General features: G+C 40.4%; 1 protein-coding gene across 5 annotated transcripts in view; it reads left to right on the top strand.

Moving 5' to 3' along the window:
* btbd10b (BTB (POZ) domain containing 10b) overlaps nt 1-14,609 on the top strand; it is a 102,207-nt gene that overhangs the window by 76,374 nt on the left and 11,224 nt on the right. For all 5 annotated transcript variants that reach the window (XM_078549386.1, XM_078549389.1, XM_078549388.1 and 2 more), the window contains 3 exons: nt 41-143; nt 9,462-9,582; nt 11,812-12,009. In XM_078549386.1, coding sequence (XP_078405512.1) covers nt 41-143; nt 9,462-9,582; nt 11,812-12,009 — 422 coding nt within the window. The remainder of the gene's footprint in view (nt 1-40; nt 144-9,461; nt 9,583-11,811; nt 12,010-14,609) is intronic.

The following is a 14,609-nucleotide window of genomic DNA, read 5'->3' as shown; positions in this document are numbered from 1 at the left end:
ATGAACATGTCACTAACCACATTGTTACGTGTCCCTGTAGGATGTTTGGGTCAGGTAGAGAGCACAATTTCACACGTCCGAATGAAAAGGGAGAATACGAGGTGGCAGAAGGAATCAGCTCTACAGTATTTCGAGCTATTTTGGTGAGTCTATAATGTTGAAACAAACTCCTAGTAAAAATTTATATAAGGGAACAGACTCTTATGGCCGGTCTGTTGCAACCTTATTAAGCATGGGATAATTTGAAGAAAATTAAATTTAGGCTATTATTACTTGAGAATATGTTTTAAAGCACAGGAAGAAATAGTTGATTACTTGCACCATTTGCATATGAGTGAATAAAATCTGAGCTTCAGGTCGACTGGTGATCAGTTATTAATATTCATTAGTGGTGTTTCATTTTAAGAGCAATTTTAAACTAGCTTGCAGTCAACAGAAGAGCAATACCCTGATCAAAAATGAACTCCAAGGGTTGACTTCTAAACCATCTATTACAGCCTTAGAGCGTCTTTGCATAATTTTCTTTCGGTCCTATGTTCAAGAGGTTCTTAATAAATCAACAGAAGCTCAGAGGGGTTTGTGCCACAGGATCGACTTTATGGTGTTGAATAATGCAGCTCCATCTGTTCAATCTGGCACGTTGAATGAAGATATTCATTGTGTTACTGGGGAATTAACCACTGACTTGTTAATCTGCTTTGTCTTCGCTTCTTGTATAGAACTTATCCATATTTTGCAATGTCAAAAGCTACTAAGGAGGGCAGAGACTCTTTAATTTCAGAGAGGAGAGATGACAAAAATATGTTTGTTACCCAAGATAAGGTTTTTCACTTTACTTTGCCAAGTGCTTCGCTTTTCCTAACTAAGGAATACACAATGTTGGAAAAACAGTATCTGACGGTTCATTCCCAGTTTCGGATGTGGACTTTTGCCTGCTGAGTATTGCCTTTGCTTTCTGATAAATCTTCTAAACCAGGTGCTGTTATGTTGGGAGCATTTTCCTACTTTCAGTGAGTTCCATTCCTTCCGTCTATATATTCACAGCACTTAAAAGCTAATGACAGCAGCTATCACTGGAAAGTTGATTTTCCAATTTTTTTATTCATTCGCAGTGTGAGCGTCTCTGATGAGGACAGGGTTTATTGCGCATCCTCTGATGGCTCTTGACAAGGTCAGCTGCCGTTTTAACCTGCTGCAGTCGATAAGGCGATAGTGCTGTTAGGTAGTGTTCCAGGATTTTGACTCGGTGACAATGCAGGAATGGTGATATATTTCCAAGTCATAAAATAGGAGTAGGAGTAGGCCATATGGCTCCTTGACTCTGCTCCGCCATTAAATAAGATCATGGCTGATCTTTGACCTCAACTCCACTTTCCCGCCCAATCTCCATATCCTTTTGATTCTGAGAGATTCCAAGAATCTTATCAGTCTAAGCCTTGGATATAGTCAATGACTGAGCATTCACAGCCTTCTACAGTAAATAACTTCAAAGATTCACAATCCTCAAAGTGAGCAAATGTCTTCTTATCGAAGCCCTCAGTGGCCTAAGTCCTAAGTAGCCGACCCCTTATCCTCAGACTGTGCTCCTTGATTCTCCAGACAGTGGAAACATCCTCGGCATTTGCCCTGTCAGACCCTCTCAGAATCCTATGTTTCAATGAGATCACCTCTCATTCCTGTATAGTATAGAGAGTATAGGCCCATTCTACTCGATCTCTCCTAAGAAAACTCTCTCATCCCAAGAAGTAATCTAATGCACACATCCCCTAAGCCAGTTTTGTCATTCCTTAGATATGGAGCCCAAAACTGTATACAGTGCTCCAGGTGTGGTCTCAAGTCCTGCACAATTTCAGCAAGACTTCCTTACAATAAAGGCCAACGTACCATTTGTCTTCCTAATTGATTGCTGTATCTGCATGTTAACTTTGTATTTCAAGGGCACCCAAATCGTTTGGAGGACATTAATGGTTTCTCACTAGTCAAAAAAATTCTGTTTTTCTGTTTTTCCAACCAAAATGAAAAGCTTGATTGTACTCAATCTCCCACCTTCTTGCCCAGTCACTTAAACTATCTGTATCCATTTGCACTCCTTGTGCTCTCTCAATTTACTTTTCCTACCTAGCTTTGTATCATCAGCAAACTTGGATACATTACACTCCATTCCCTTCCTTGAAGTCATTAATCATCATCATGTGTGCTCTGCCAAAAGGCAGGAGGTCCTTGGCTCCTGGTAGTCTTTCCATTTCTCTCTATCCTGTGCCAGTAACTTCCTTCAATTTTCAAGCCATCCAACATTGATATTCTCTTCTTCCCTCTTCCTCTTTTTCCTTGAAATCTTCCCTCCATAATTTCTCTTACTAGTCAGTTTTCTGTTGAGGTGTCTCCTACCCGGGGTCTCTGCCTTTCCAAATTAGGCAGTAGTTTTCTGTCCTTTTAACCAATCTTCTGTCCTTGCTAATGTATTACCCCAATGCCACGAGCCCTTATCTTGTGCAACAAGCTTTTTGTGTAGCACCTAATCGTATGCCTTTAGAAAATACTAATTTACTATATCCACTGGTTCTCACTTATCTACCCTGCTCATTATTGTCTCAAGAAATTCTAGTAGACTTGTCAAATATGATTTTTCCTTCTATAAAACCATGTTAGGTCTGTCATATTATGATTTTCTAGGTGCCCTATTACCACTTCCTTAATAATGGATTCCATCAATGACTGATGTCAGGCGAACTAGCTTGTAGTTCCCTGCTTTTTCTCTCCTTTCTTGAATAATGATGTTATACTTGCTACCTTACAATCCTTTGGGACTGTTCCAGAAGTTAGGGAATTTTAGTGGATGCACGGATTGTGACCTTCGATCTCTGCAGTGTTATGATCCCAGCTGATGTCACTACTGGACAAGTCAGATCCCAGGGTGGAACCCAGCTTGATAGACTCTAACTTTTTGTAAAGTTGAGAGTGGCTACTGAGCAGAGTCACAGGAGTCAGCTATGAACTTCTAAGAAAAGAATAAAACATTTATTAAACAAGAAAAGATGAACTATATTACAGTACTCCTTCATCCACAACCATACCTTTACAGATGTATACAGTTTTGATAACACAAGTTACTAAAGTTACCTTATACTCTCATGTTCACAGTAAGTACACTGTCCATGCAAATCAATAGGCGATCTGCGGTCAGACACACCACACACTCTGAAACCAAGTGACAGATGCCACCCCAAACAGATGCTATGGATCTCTCATCGGCTCCCTCCCAGATGCTTGTCACGGTGAGCCAACTGGTCTCACTGAACTCTGTCTTTCACAGGAGGGTTTCCACTCTCCAAGAACTCACTTTGAAGTCTCTACCCAAACGACCCTTTCTCTTGGACGTCTTCCACAAGGGCCCACCTCCATGGTTTTGAACTCTTCTCCTGATGTTCCTCTCCCCTTGATTGCCACTTGCATTGAAGCTTTACCTCCCATGTACTCTCTCTCGCTGACTCAGCCATATCAACAGGTCACCACTGTTTCACATGCCCATAGTAAGGAGTCACAACCTTTGACTGTCTCCTCTGATCATCTGACTTCTCACAAGCCTATTTTGATTTAAGCCTGCGTCCTGCAGCTTTCTCCCTTTAAGCTTGGAGCCTTCCTCTCTGCTCCTTACTTTGACTTACACTGAACAGCATCTTGTTCCAGATTCCTGTTCTTCCTTTGACTAGAAGGTCTTCTTGGGACCCCTTCTTTCTGTCTCACTCTTTGGCTTAGGGACCTTTCGGTTCTTTTGGGAAATCTGCTCTCTGCAGTTCCCTCTGCTGTGCCCAGCTGCTCCTGGTTTCAACTGAACTAAAAAACTGCTGTTCTATTTCACCCTGTGGACCTCTTGTTGCTAAGCAACAGCCCAGTTTTTTTTACCTTGTTTATTTTAACTTCCCTTCAAGAGTCATAAAACCTCATTAAAAGATGCCTGCATTATAAAGTGAAACTAAAACTCAAGTTCCCCTCTTTTTTAACACCAATACAGAAACACAAATTAAACTTAAAGATATATCTTATTCCTAACACACACAAATAACATGCATAACTAACTTAAACTATCTCTAGTTCCTAATAGCAGCCACCTCTTTTAGAACCCTAGGATGTAGGCCAACAGTTCCAGGGGATATGTCAGCTTTTAATCCCATTAATTGGTCCAGTACCTTTTCTTTAAGTCCCCCCATCTCATTAGAGCCTTAGTTCTCCACTACCTCTGGTGTGTTTTTTGTGTCTTGTATTGTGAAGACAGTTGCAAAGTATTTGTTAAACATCTTTGCCGTTGCCTATTCCCCACCGCAACTTTTTATGGCTTGGCCTTTAAGGAACCCGTGTTTACTTTCGCTATTTTCTTCCTTTATCTTTAAGTACTCATAGATGCTCTCTCAATCTGTTTTTATATTTCTTGCTAGTTTACTCTCATTACCATAAATCATGACACATAAGTTGACCCAGCGTATAAGACGACTTTAATTTTCCAGCCCCAAAAATAATGTTTTTGCATATATTTGGCGTATAAGTTGACACCCCCCCCCCCCCCCCACCCCCCCGCAACTTTTTTCAGCCATGACATGCTATACTTGTATTAGTAGTCAGCCTCGATTGTTCACCCACAAATACAGGTTTTACTTATTGATACGTTATAACTGGGTGCAAGGGATCAAGCAGGCGATTCTAGCTGTATTGCGAAGATGTTCAGGAGTTTAAGACTAGCTCACTCTGCCGGATGTCAATGACATTTCAAAATGGCAACCATGCACACTCGTGTCACTGGTTCACCTTTGCACTTGGTGTATTAGTCAACCCCCGTTTTTTTTGAGGGATTTTTGAGACTTCAAAGGTAAACTTACAAGGTCAACTTATACGCTGACATCTACGGTGGATTTTTTCCTCTATCAATTTTTTTGGTCATCTTTTTCTAGTTTCTAAAACAACTCCCCCACTCCTCAGGCTTACTAATCTTGGCAATACAGGTTTTTAATTTTTAGTTTATACTATCTTTAACTTGTTAAGCTAACCATGGTTGGATTGCAAATAGAGTGTTTATTTCTCAATGGAATGTATATCTGTTAGGATTGGTGAGATATTTCTTTGAATGTTTGCCATTGCTTCTATACTATCATACGTTTTAACCTAATTTCCAAATCTTCTGTAACCAACTCACCCCTCATACCTACGTAGTCTGCTTTAAGTTTGAGACTTTAATTTCAGTCTTCAGTACGTCACTGTAAAACTCAGTGTGAAATTCATCATAATAAGATCATCCTTCCCCAGAGGACCCCTTGTTATGAAATTACTAACCAACTATATCTCATTGCACAAGACAAAATCTAAAATAGCCTGTTCCCTGGTTGGTTCCATGACACATTGTGCTAGGAAAATGTCTCTAATGCATTCCATTAACTCATCCCCCTAATTACTTTTTGCCATTAAGGTTTGATCTATATGAAGATTAAAGCCCTCCATGGTTATTGCATTACCTTTGTTACAATCTCTTCTTATTTTATGACTATTCTGTTCAATAATATGGCCACTGTTAGGGGTCTCTAAACTACCCTCACTAGTGTTTTCTGACCCTTGTTATTTCTTATCTACACCCATTTTAATTTAAGCCTGCTAACTCCTCTGCATCCACCCCACACTTTCTCCATCTTGTCTATCTTTTCAAGTGTTAGCACCCTAGGATATTTACTTCCCAACTTTGGTCACCATGCAACTACTTCTCTGTAATGGTTCTTAAATCAAACCCATTTATCTCTATTTGTTTCACTAATTTGTCTATCTTGCTATGAATGCTTTGTGTATTCAGGTAAAGCACTTGTTAAACTTTTTTGCCATTTTTCCCTAATTTGATCTTATTCACTGATGCACTATTACCAGAAAACTCTCTCCGTTCTAGTTTAATTGGAGCCCATCATGACAGAACAACTCCACTTTTCCAGCACTGATGCCATAGCCCCTGCATTGAAACCTGTGTCTCCCATGCCACTCTTTGAGCCACATAGTCAACTCTAATCTGTTTGACCCATGTCAATTTCCATGTGGCTTAGTCATCTAGAAATTATCTTTGAGATTCTGCTATTTTAAATTGTACCCTAGTTCCTCTAACGCTCTGAACAGAATGTGATTCCTAGCTCTGCCTTTGTCGTTGGTTCCTGCATGGACCACAGCTGGATCCTCCCCCTCCAAAATATTCCCCAGTGATGAGGATATATCCTTCACCCTGGCACTGGACACACAAACCAGCTTTCAGGACTCCAAGTCAATGCTGCAGAGAACACTATCTATCCCCTGGTTATACTGTTCTCTACCACATTCCTTTTTACTTGCACCATTTGAATGTACCATGGTACCCTGTGGTTAATTTGCCCATTCTCTGCTGTCTTTGTTCTCATTGACACAGGTAATAAGTACCTGTCATCTGTTGGACAAGGTCAAAGGTTGAAGCTCCTCCACACTGCATCCTGGGCCTCCATACCTGCTTGACACACTGTCACATCCTCTGTCTCTGACCAGTGACCAAATCTAAATTACTACTTAACCCAATCTGTGACTGCCTTGTGGATCAAAGTGTCCCCAGATAACAGCCACACATGTCACGCACAAGTTCCTATTTTGCATACACCTACTGTAGATATGGTTGCATTGGATCTCCTTCAACTCCAGCAGGACGCAGTTACGATACGCCACTTGCCCTGCCTCCCTCTCTGACTTGTTTTATATATTTAATTAGTTGGGGCTTTGTTCACTCTAATTTTATTAACTAGCTTATGTAGTTTTAAAATATAGACTGATTAAAGTAAGTTATATTTTGCCAGTTCCAACTTTAAACTAATGACCTAGTTAAAGAGCAAAAAAAATTAGCCACCAACCAATCATATTCCTGCTGCCCTATGACATCACTTTTGAGTCATGGAGTCATCATTACAACACAGGAGAAGGCCATTCTGTTGGCTGCTGGCTCTCTGTAGAGCAATCCAGTCAGTCCCATTACTCATCTATCCCTGTAGCCCTGCCAGCTGCTTGCCTTCTAGTGTCTATCTAATTTTCTTTTGAAATTATTGATCGTCTCCACTTCCACCACCCTCTTGGCAACAAATTCCAGATCATTACCATTCACTGCATCAAAAAAGTTCCTGCACACATTCTCCAAAAGCTTAAATCTGTGTCCCCTAGTCCTTGTACCATCAGCTAATGGGATAAATTTTCTTTGTTTACCTTATCTAAACATGTCCTCACACCTCTATCAAATCGTTCCTTAATCTGCTTTGCACCAAAGAAAACAACCCCAGCTACTCCAAGCTAGCCTTGTAGCTGAAATCCCTTGCCTCAGAGCCATACTGGTAAATCTCCCCTTCACCCTGTCAAGGGCCCTCCATGTTGTTGCTAAATTGTGGTGAAAGGAACTTGACACAGTTTTGGCCTAACCAGAGCTTTATAAAGGTTATGCATAACTTTCCAGCTTCTGTACTCAATACCTCTGATCCCATATGCTTTGCTAACTATTCTCTCAATATGTCCTGCCACCTTCAAAGATCTATGCACATGGACCTCCAGATACCCTAATTTTTTGTTCTTGCTCTTTTTATTTCCACTGCTGTCTGTTGCTTGTCTGCATTTGCAGTGCTCTTACTGCTCTTGGTCCTTTTATCCCCACTGCTTGATGGTTAGACCTGTTATTGGTGGTGTGTAACGGGACGGTGGTGGTGCTCCCATGTGCTTACTGCCCTTGCCCTTTTTCTAGGTGATAGAGATCGCGGTGGGGGGTGGTGGGTGCACCTTGCATTTTTTTTAGATGGTTGACACTGCAGCCACAGTACACCATACTGCACCCTCCCCGGCTGCTGTGATTACCTTTACTGGAGGCGTGGAAATGGCACAGCACTGACAATGGACCTGACTTGCAGTCTTCCTCCCAACCCGTGTTAGTGCATCTTTGATCTTGTCATTGAGTATTCCCCTGGAAGAAGACTAACTGAGGCGAACCATGTCTCGCCATCAAACTGTTGCATCGCCTATAGTGTGAATTCCAAGAGATAGCTGAGTAAATCGGAGGTTGGACACTCCTTACAAAAATATCAGCTCTATAAATCTGGTATTTATATTCCTTATTTGTTGCCCATGTTTTCAAGACCAGCAATTTCTTTCCTGGATCATAAGGCAATAAAGGAATTCAAGCCTCTTAAGTTTGACTTTTTACAAAGTATTGCTTGAAGAATTCCTAGTGCCTGCATTTCAAAAGAAATGAGCTCTGGTCTCCTGAATCAACATCAGTTTGTCTCTCTTTCTCACAGCCTCAAAATAATTTAGACCAACTGAATTAGCATTTTTAAATAACATACCAATCCCTTATCTTTGTGTTTGCAGACGTGATGTTTCTTGATTTTTCATGAATATAAAACTTCTCAAAAGTTCTGATTGACATCAAAGTGAAGCATACTTTTTAAAACATGTTTGTTATTGGTTTGGACTCATTTATGACTTTTTTAGTGAGCCTGAAAGTGTTTTACTGACAACTGTTTGTCTGTAATGAAAAATTACCCAGCTCTTACACAGCCAACACCATTCTCGCTTTAATTTAAACTCTTCCTGGGCGAAGAACTTCCGCAAATCTCAACCACAAATTTCAATTAAAAATATGACTCAGCCAGTCAAAAATATTACAGCGTCTTACAGTAAACCTTATTAATCTCTTTCTCAACCTGCCCTGCCACCTTTAACAAATTATGCCCATAGATCCCCAGGTCCCTTTACTCCTGCACCCCCTTTAGAATTGTAGCCTTTATTTTATATTGCCTTTCCTCATTCTTCTGACCAAAATGTAGCACTTCACACTTTTCCATTAAATTACATCTGCCAAGTGTCTTCCTGTTCCACAAGCCTCTGTGTTCTCTTGAAGTCTTATCACTGTCGTCCTCACAGTTCAAAATACTTACAAGTTTTGACATCTGTAAGTTTTGAAATTATACCTTGCGCTCCCAAGTCTAAATCACTAATTTAGATCAAGAAAAGCAGTGGTCCTAGTATCAGCCCCTGGGGAACCATCTCTATATACCTTCCTCCAGTTTGAAATTAGTTAAGTGTGGCAACACAAGCTAACAATAGAATTACTTGGGAATTGAATTATGGTTCCGTTATCTCTGCCCTCTAATTCCACTTTACCTGAAAGCTACAACTGGTGTGACTTTCAACTGCAATAAAACAATTTTTCTCAAGAACTACAACTGGGATGTGTAGCTTTACAACTCTTGTAAACATCACCTTGGGTATACTTTGTTTTCTGCAGTTTTCAACACCATTTCTAACAATCTGACTGCTATGTGGGTTCTTCGATGTACCATTTGATAATTGCTTCAGGTAGCAAAAATCTCTCTTACCTTTTCTGGCACTGTACTGAATTAGTTTCAATTCCTGTCTGTAAATTTTGGATTTGTTTTCAGGATTACTACAAGACTGGTATAATCCGCTGTCCCGATGGAATCTCAATACCTGAACTGAGAGAAGCTTGTGACTACCTCTGCATCTCCTTTGATTACAGTACCATCAAATGCAGAGATCTCAGTAAGTATGTCAACTGTATCTTGGGAAAGCTTAAAATATTTCCAGTCTTATATTGTCAGTCATAATGAAGAATCAAGGGAGATATTTAATAATGACAACATTGTTTAATGTGGAATACATAATACAGTAGAATCTACAGCACAAAAGAGGCCAGCTGACCCATGCTGCCTGTGAAGGCTTTTCAAAGGAGCTATCCAGTGAATCCCTGTCCCTTCCTTTTTCCTTATAGAAGTGGTAATTGGGAGTGTGACAAACTGTTGGACTGAACGTTGAAGCTGTTAGCCTCTTATAGAAAACTTTTAATGTAGTTTTTGATTAATTTGTGATGTACTTGTAGGACTTTTGCTGGAAAACCAGGGGAGGCATTATAAACCAAAGATTACAATTTTAATGGGAACAGCGGGATTTGAGAGCATGGTGGAGGCAGATTCATTTGTAGCTTCCGAAAGACAGTTATTTAGCACTGAAAAATTTTTCAGGGTTATGGGAGAGAGCAGGGAAGTGAGACTAACTGAACTGGTCTTGGAGAGAACAGGCATGGACTTGACAGATCGAGTGACCGCCTCCTGTGCTGTAACCGTCCTAAGATTTTCTCCCTGGTTCCTGAGTACCATCAGGCCTAGAAGTAAATGTTGGTCTGTGATAGAGCTCCTTTTAGCAACCTCCTGCCCAGTTTCAATTATGTTTGCATGCTGGTTCTAAAAACCAATTTCAAAATTGATAAGAAGAATGAGGAGAGGCAATATAAACTAACTGGTAAAATTTTAAAGAAAGCGCAGGAACAGAAAGACGTTGGGGTGTAAGTACGCAAATCTTAAGGTGGCAGGACAAGTTGAGAAGGCTGTTCAAAAGAAACATTTGGGAACCTTGGCTTTATAAGTAGAGGAATAGAGCATATAAGCAACGAAATTATGTTGAATCTTTATAAAAGACTGGGTAGGCCCCAGCTGGAATATTAGGCCCAATTCTGGGCACCACACTTTAGGAAAAATGTCAAGGTCTTGGAGAGGGTGTAGAGGAGGTTTACTGGAATGGTACCAGAGAAGACGGACTTCAGGTATGTGGAGAGACTAGAGAAGCTGAGATTTTAATTGAGAATTGATCACAAAGTAAATGGTATCTTATAATTTTTGAGCAGAGAATATGAGGACACCTGATAAGAGTATTCTAACTCATAAGGGGTTTTGATAGAAGGTGGAACTATGGCAGTAGGGTCTGTAACCACAGAGCATAAGTTTAAGTCTATTGACAAAAGAACCACAGGTGAGATAAGATTTTTTTTTGGCGTAAATTGTGATCTGAATGCACTGCCTGAAAGAGTGAAAGAAGACTTGGTAGTAACTTTCAAAAGGGAATTGGATGAATACATGAAGGGGTAAAATTTGAAGGGCTATAGGGAAAGGGCAGAGGAGTGGAACCAATTAGGTAACTCAAAGAACTGGCATAAGCTGAATGACCTTCTGTGTTGCATCTGTTAGTTCTGTAAATTAAGGTTAAATGTATGCAGTTGGGGGCACTCATTGGATAATTATTTGTGCATTTATAAATAAACACTTATTGACACTGGTGGTGGTCGTAGAATTGGGAACTATAGATTTGTAATGTCTCACTTTTGTGAATAAAACTGAATAACGGTATTGACAAGGTGGTTTCCTTCACAAACTGACTGTAGGAAGTTTAACGGTATTATTGAATGATTTTAAAACTTGTTCGCGTCAGCTCTTGAAACATCTCTAGGTCTGGAGGACCTGAACAGGCTACTCTCTGGTTTGGAAACCAGCAATCAATCAAAGCTGCCTTTGCACCCCAATCAGGACTGGGGTGAGGGTGGTAGTGGAGGGAGAGGGGGTGTGTAGTGGAGCAATGGGGATAAAACTTTAGGGAAGGAGCATTTTTGTGTGTTTGGGGCAAAGGCGGAGGTGGTACATCAGTGTAATCAGTGCTAGCTACTCACTATTCCAATCACCCCTTGCTCAGAAGGCTCAAGTCCATTGAGGTTCTAATTGTGCCACGTCAAAAGCAATCAATATACATACAGGAGCGATCTCCCCGTTCTCTGAGGATGGGAAAGACCTCTGCTCTTCGGTGTTTGGACAAGAACAACAAAGTCAAGTAACTGACACTGGTCGATTTCTCTCATGATAAGAAACTGGGATTACTTCTTCAGTTCTGCCATTGGAACTCCAGTAGAACTCTGAGATATTAAATGGGCTTTTGTTTTAATTTAAGGTGCTCTCATGCACGAACTCTCCAACGATGGAGCACGCAAACAGTTTGAATCTTACCTGGAGGAAATGATTCTTCCACTGATGGTGGCCAGCGCCCAGAGTGGTGACCGAGAGTGCCACATTGTAGTATTAACCGATGATGATGTGGTTGACTGGGATGAGGAGTATCCACCGCAGATGGGAGAGGAATATTCACAAAGTAAGCTGTCAGTTTGATGCTGTATATTTCCAGTACATTAATCTTGGAGTTTTGTACATCCATGTAATTTTATTGCATGATAACTCTTTAAAAGCACATTTCAGGGCATAACTTTTTACTCAAGTGTGCTGTTTACATTTCTGATTTATTGCTGATCTCATCTGCCACTTTTTTTTTGCAATTCTCAACCTCTGGATAACTTTGTTCATGTTATCTTTTGGATTCTTGCGTTGAAGATTTTCAAAGTCCTAGTTTAATAGCTCACCACCATCATTTTCTTTAGAAGCTTCTGATCAGTGAGGAGGCTCCATGTTCTTTAGAACAATGGGGTAGCAAAGCATTGCTGAATTGGTACAGCATTGTCCTACCACAGGTCTCAGCAGTTTCTAGTGATACAAAGCTGAGGGTGCTATCTATTGGGGTAAGGGTTGCTTCGCCCATTTGTGCAGATAACTTGTGTATCATCATCCATCATCTTTAGTTATAGTAGTTCGGTGGATATCATTTTTGCCTCTGAGTTAAAAGGTTGTAGATTCAAGCCCCATTCAAGAGACTTAACTGCATACGGTAACATTTTATTCCGGTGCTGCACTATTAGAGGTGCCATCTTTCGGGTAAGGTGCTAAGCTGAAGCCCAGTCAGCCCTCTTGGATATATGTACAAGATCTCAATGCACTCTTTCAAAGAGTGGAGTTGCTCACCCAACTTCTCAAAAAATAGATGATCTGGTCATTATCACATTGCTGTTTTAGGGAGCTTGCTGTGTGTAAAGTGGCTGCTGCAGTTCCTACATTAAAGCAGTGATTACACTTCAGAAGTACTTAATTGGCTGTAAAGTGCTTTGGAGCATCCTGAAGCCATGCAAGTCTTTTTTTCTTTAAATGTATAAATCTGTGAAGGTGAAGCATATGAGACATCATCTTGCACTATATAAATACAAGGTATTTTTTAGAAATTTGATCTCTGGCTGCCTTTATTTACCTGCCCCTAGTTGATCCTTGGAAAGTGATGTCGGCTTTTTTCATGTTCAGTTTTAAAACTCGAATGGCTTTTGCAAGACTAACATTTTTTCTTCATTCGTGAATGGGATTTGAGCATCATTGGCAAGGCCAGCATTGGTGGTGAGCTGCCACCTTGAACTGCCACAGTCTATGTGGTGTAGATACATCCATAGTGCTGTTGGGAAGGGAGTTCCAGCATTTTGACCCAGCGACAGTGAAGGAACGGCAATATAGTATTTTGTGGAATATTATATAGATATATGAAGTATATAAGATCCTGAACGGTATTGACAAGGTGGACATGGAAAGGATGTTTCCTCTGGTGGGTGAGTCCAGAATTAAGGAATACTGTTTTAAAATTAGGGGTGGCCTTTTTAGGACAGAGATGAGGAAAAATTTTTTCTTAGTGTTATGCAACTTTGGAACTCTCTGCTTTAATTAAATATTTTTAAGGCATAGATAGATTCTTGTTAGACATGGGAATCAAAGGTTAGCGGGGGTATTTGGGAATATGGAATTCAAAACACAAACAGATCAACCAATTTCTTATTGAATGGTGGAGCAGGCTCGATGGACCAAATGGCCTACTTCTGCTCCTGTTTCATATGTTTGTATATAATTTTTGTGGTACATTCACAGTCTTAACCTTGTCTATTTGTGTGTGCACTTGTGCACCACTACACACATTTCATTATTCAAAGCTGTTAAACAGTCATAAAACAACTTGCTGCAGACAATTGCTTTTGGGCAAAAATATTTCATATTCAAATGAGATCCATAGTATTTCATATTAATATCTGTTGTGTTTTTGTGTAGCAGCGCTCCACAGGCTGCTGAACTTTAATTCCAGTGACATTTGCTTCACTCAGCATAACCCGAAGCTTTCATGCTGGTGCGTGGGCACACTTCTGGATAACTATTGCTGTTTTTAAAATTTCATCCATCTTCTTTGGGGATAGGCACGTACAGTGTCCATTGATTATTGTGCAATGTGACTTTGAACTATGCAGAATTTCTCTCATTCTTCTGGGGGAACACGTATCTTGCCAGAATTCGGTTTACAATGCTCTCTCTTGGCCTGAGGTTCTTTCTGCTCAATACAGTGAAAAAGCCACAAAACAAACTTGGACACTAAGCGCAGGCTCCATTTAGGGGATCAGGGAGCAGTAGTCCAGATAACTGGAGAGGAGAGAGAAATGGTTCATTAAACCTAGTAAATAAAGATGTGTGTAATAGCACAAATGGTTCCGTTTTCCTTGTCTGTATTGGGGCCTTATCTGATGATGTTCCCTATGGTGGTGGATTAAATTAATAGTTCTTTTTTCATGCTGTTAAAATGCACCTGAGCATGTTGCAAGTTAGTCTGTAGGACACAATGTAAATTGGGAATCGTCCTGTTAAGCATGAATGTTAAAATCAAATGCAGTTCTGTCTCTCACTGGTTTATAACAAGGCTGTATGGACCTGAGATTGCCAGGTTTGGCTCCCAGGTTGTGCTTTGCTAATTTGGAGCAGTATTTGAAGAGGCAGTAATTAGTCTCAGTGCCCCTGAGTTAAGAAAGAAGCATCAGGCTGGGAATCCTGTCCAGTGTTTCCTGC

Source organism: Cetorhinus maximus, chromosome 9, assembly GCF_964194155.1.
Source record: "Cetorhinus maximus chromosome 9, sCetMax3.hap1.1, whole genome shotgun sequence".
NCBI lineage: Eukaryota > Metazoa > Chordata > Chondrichthyes > Lamniformes > Cetorhinidae > Cetorhinus > Cetorhinus maximus.
Note: the sequence above shows the minus strand (reverse complement) of the source record. Positions and strands in the feature narration are given on the sequence as shown.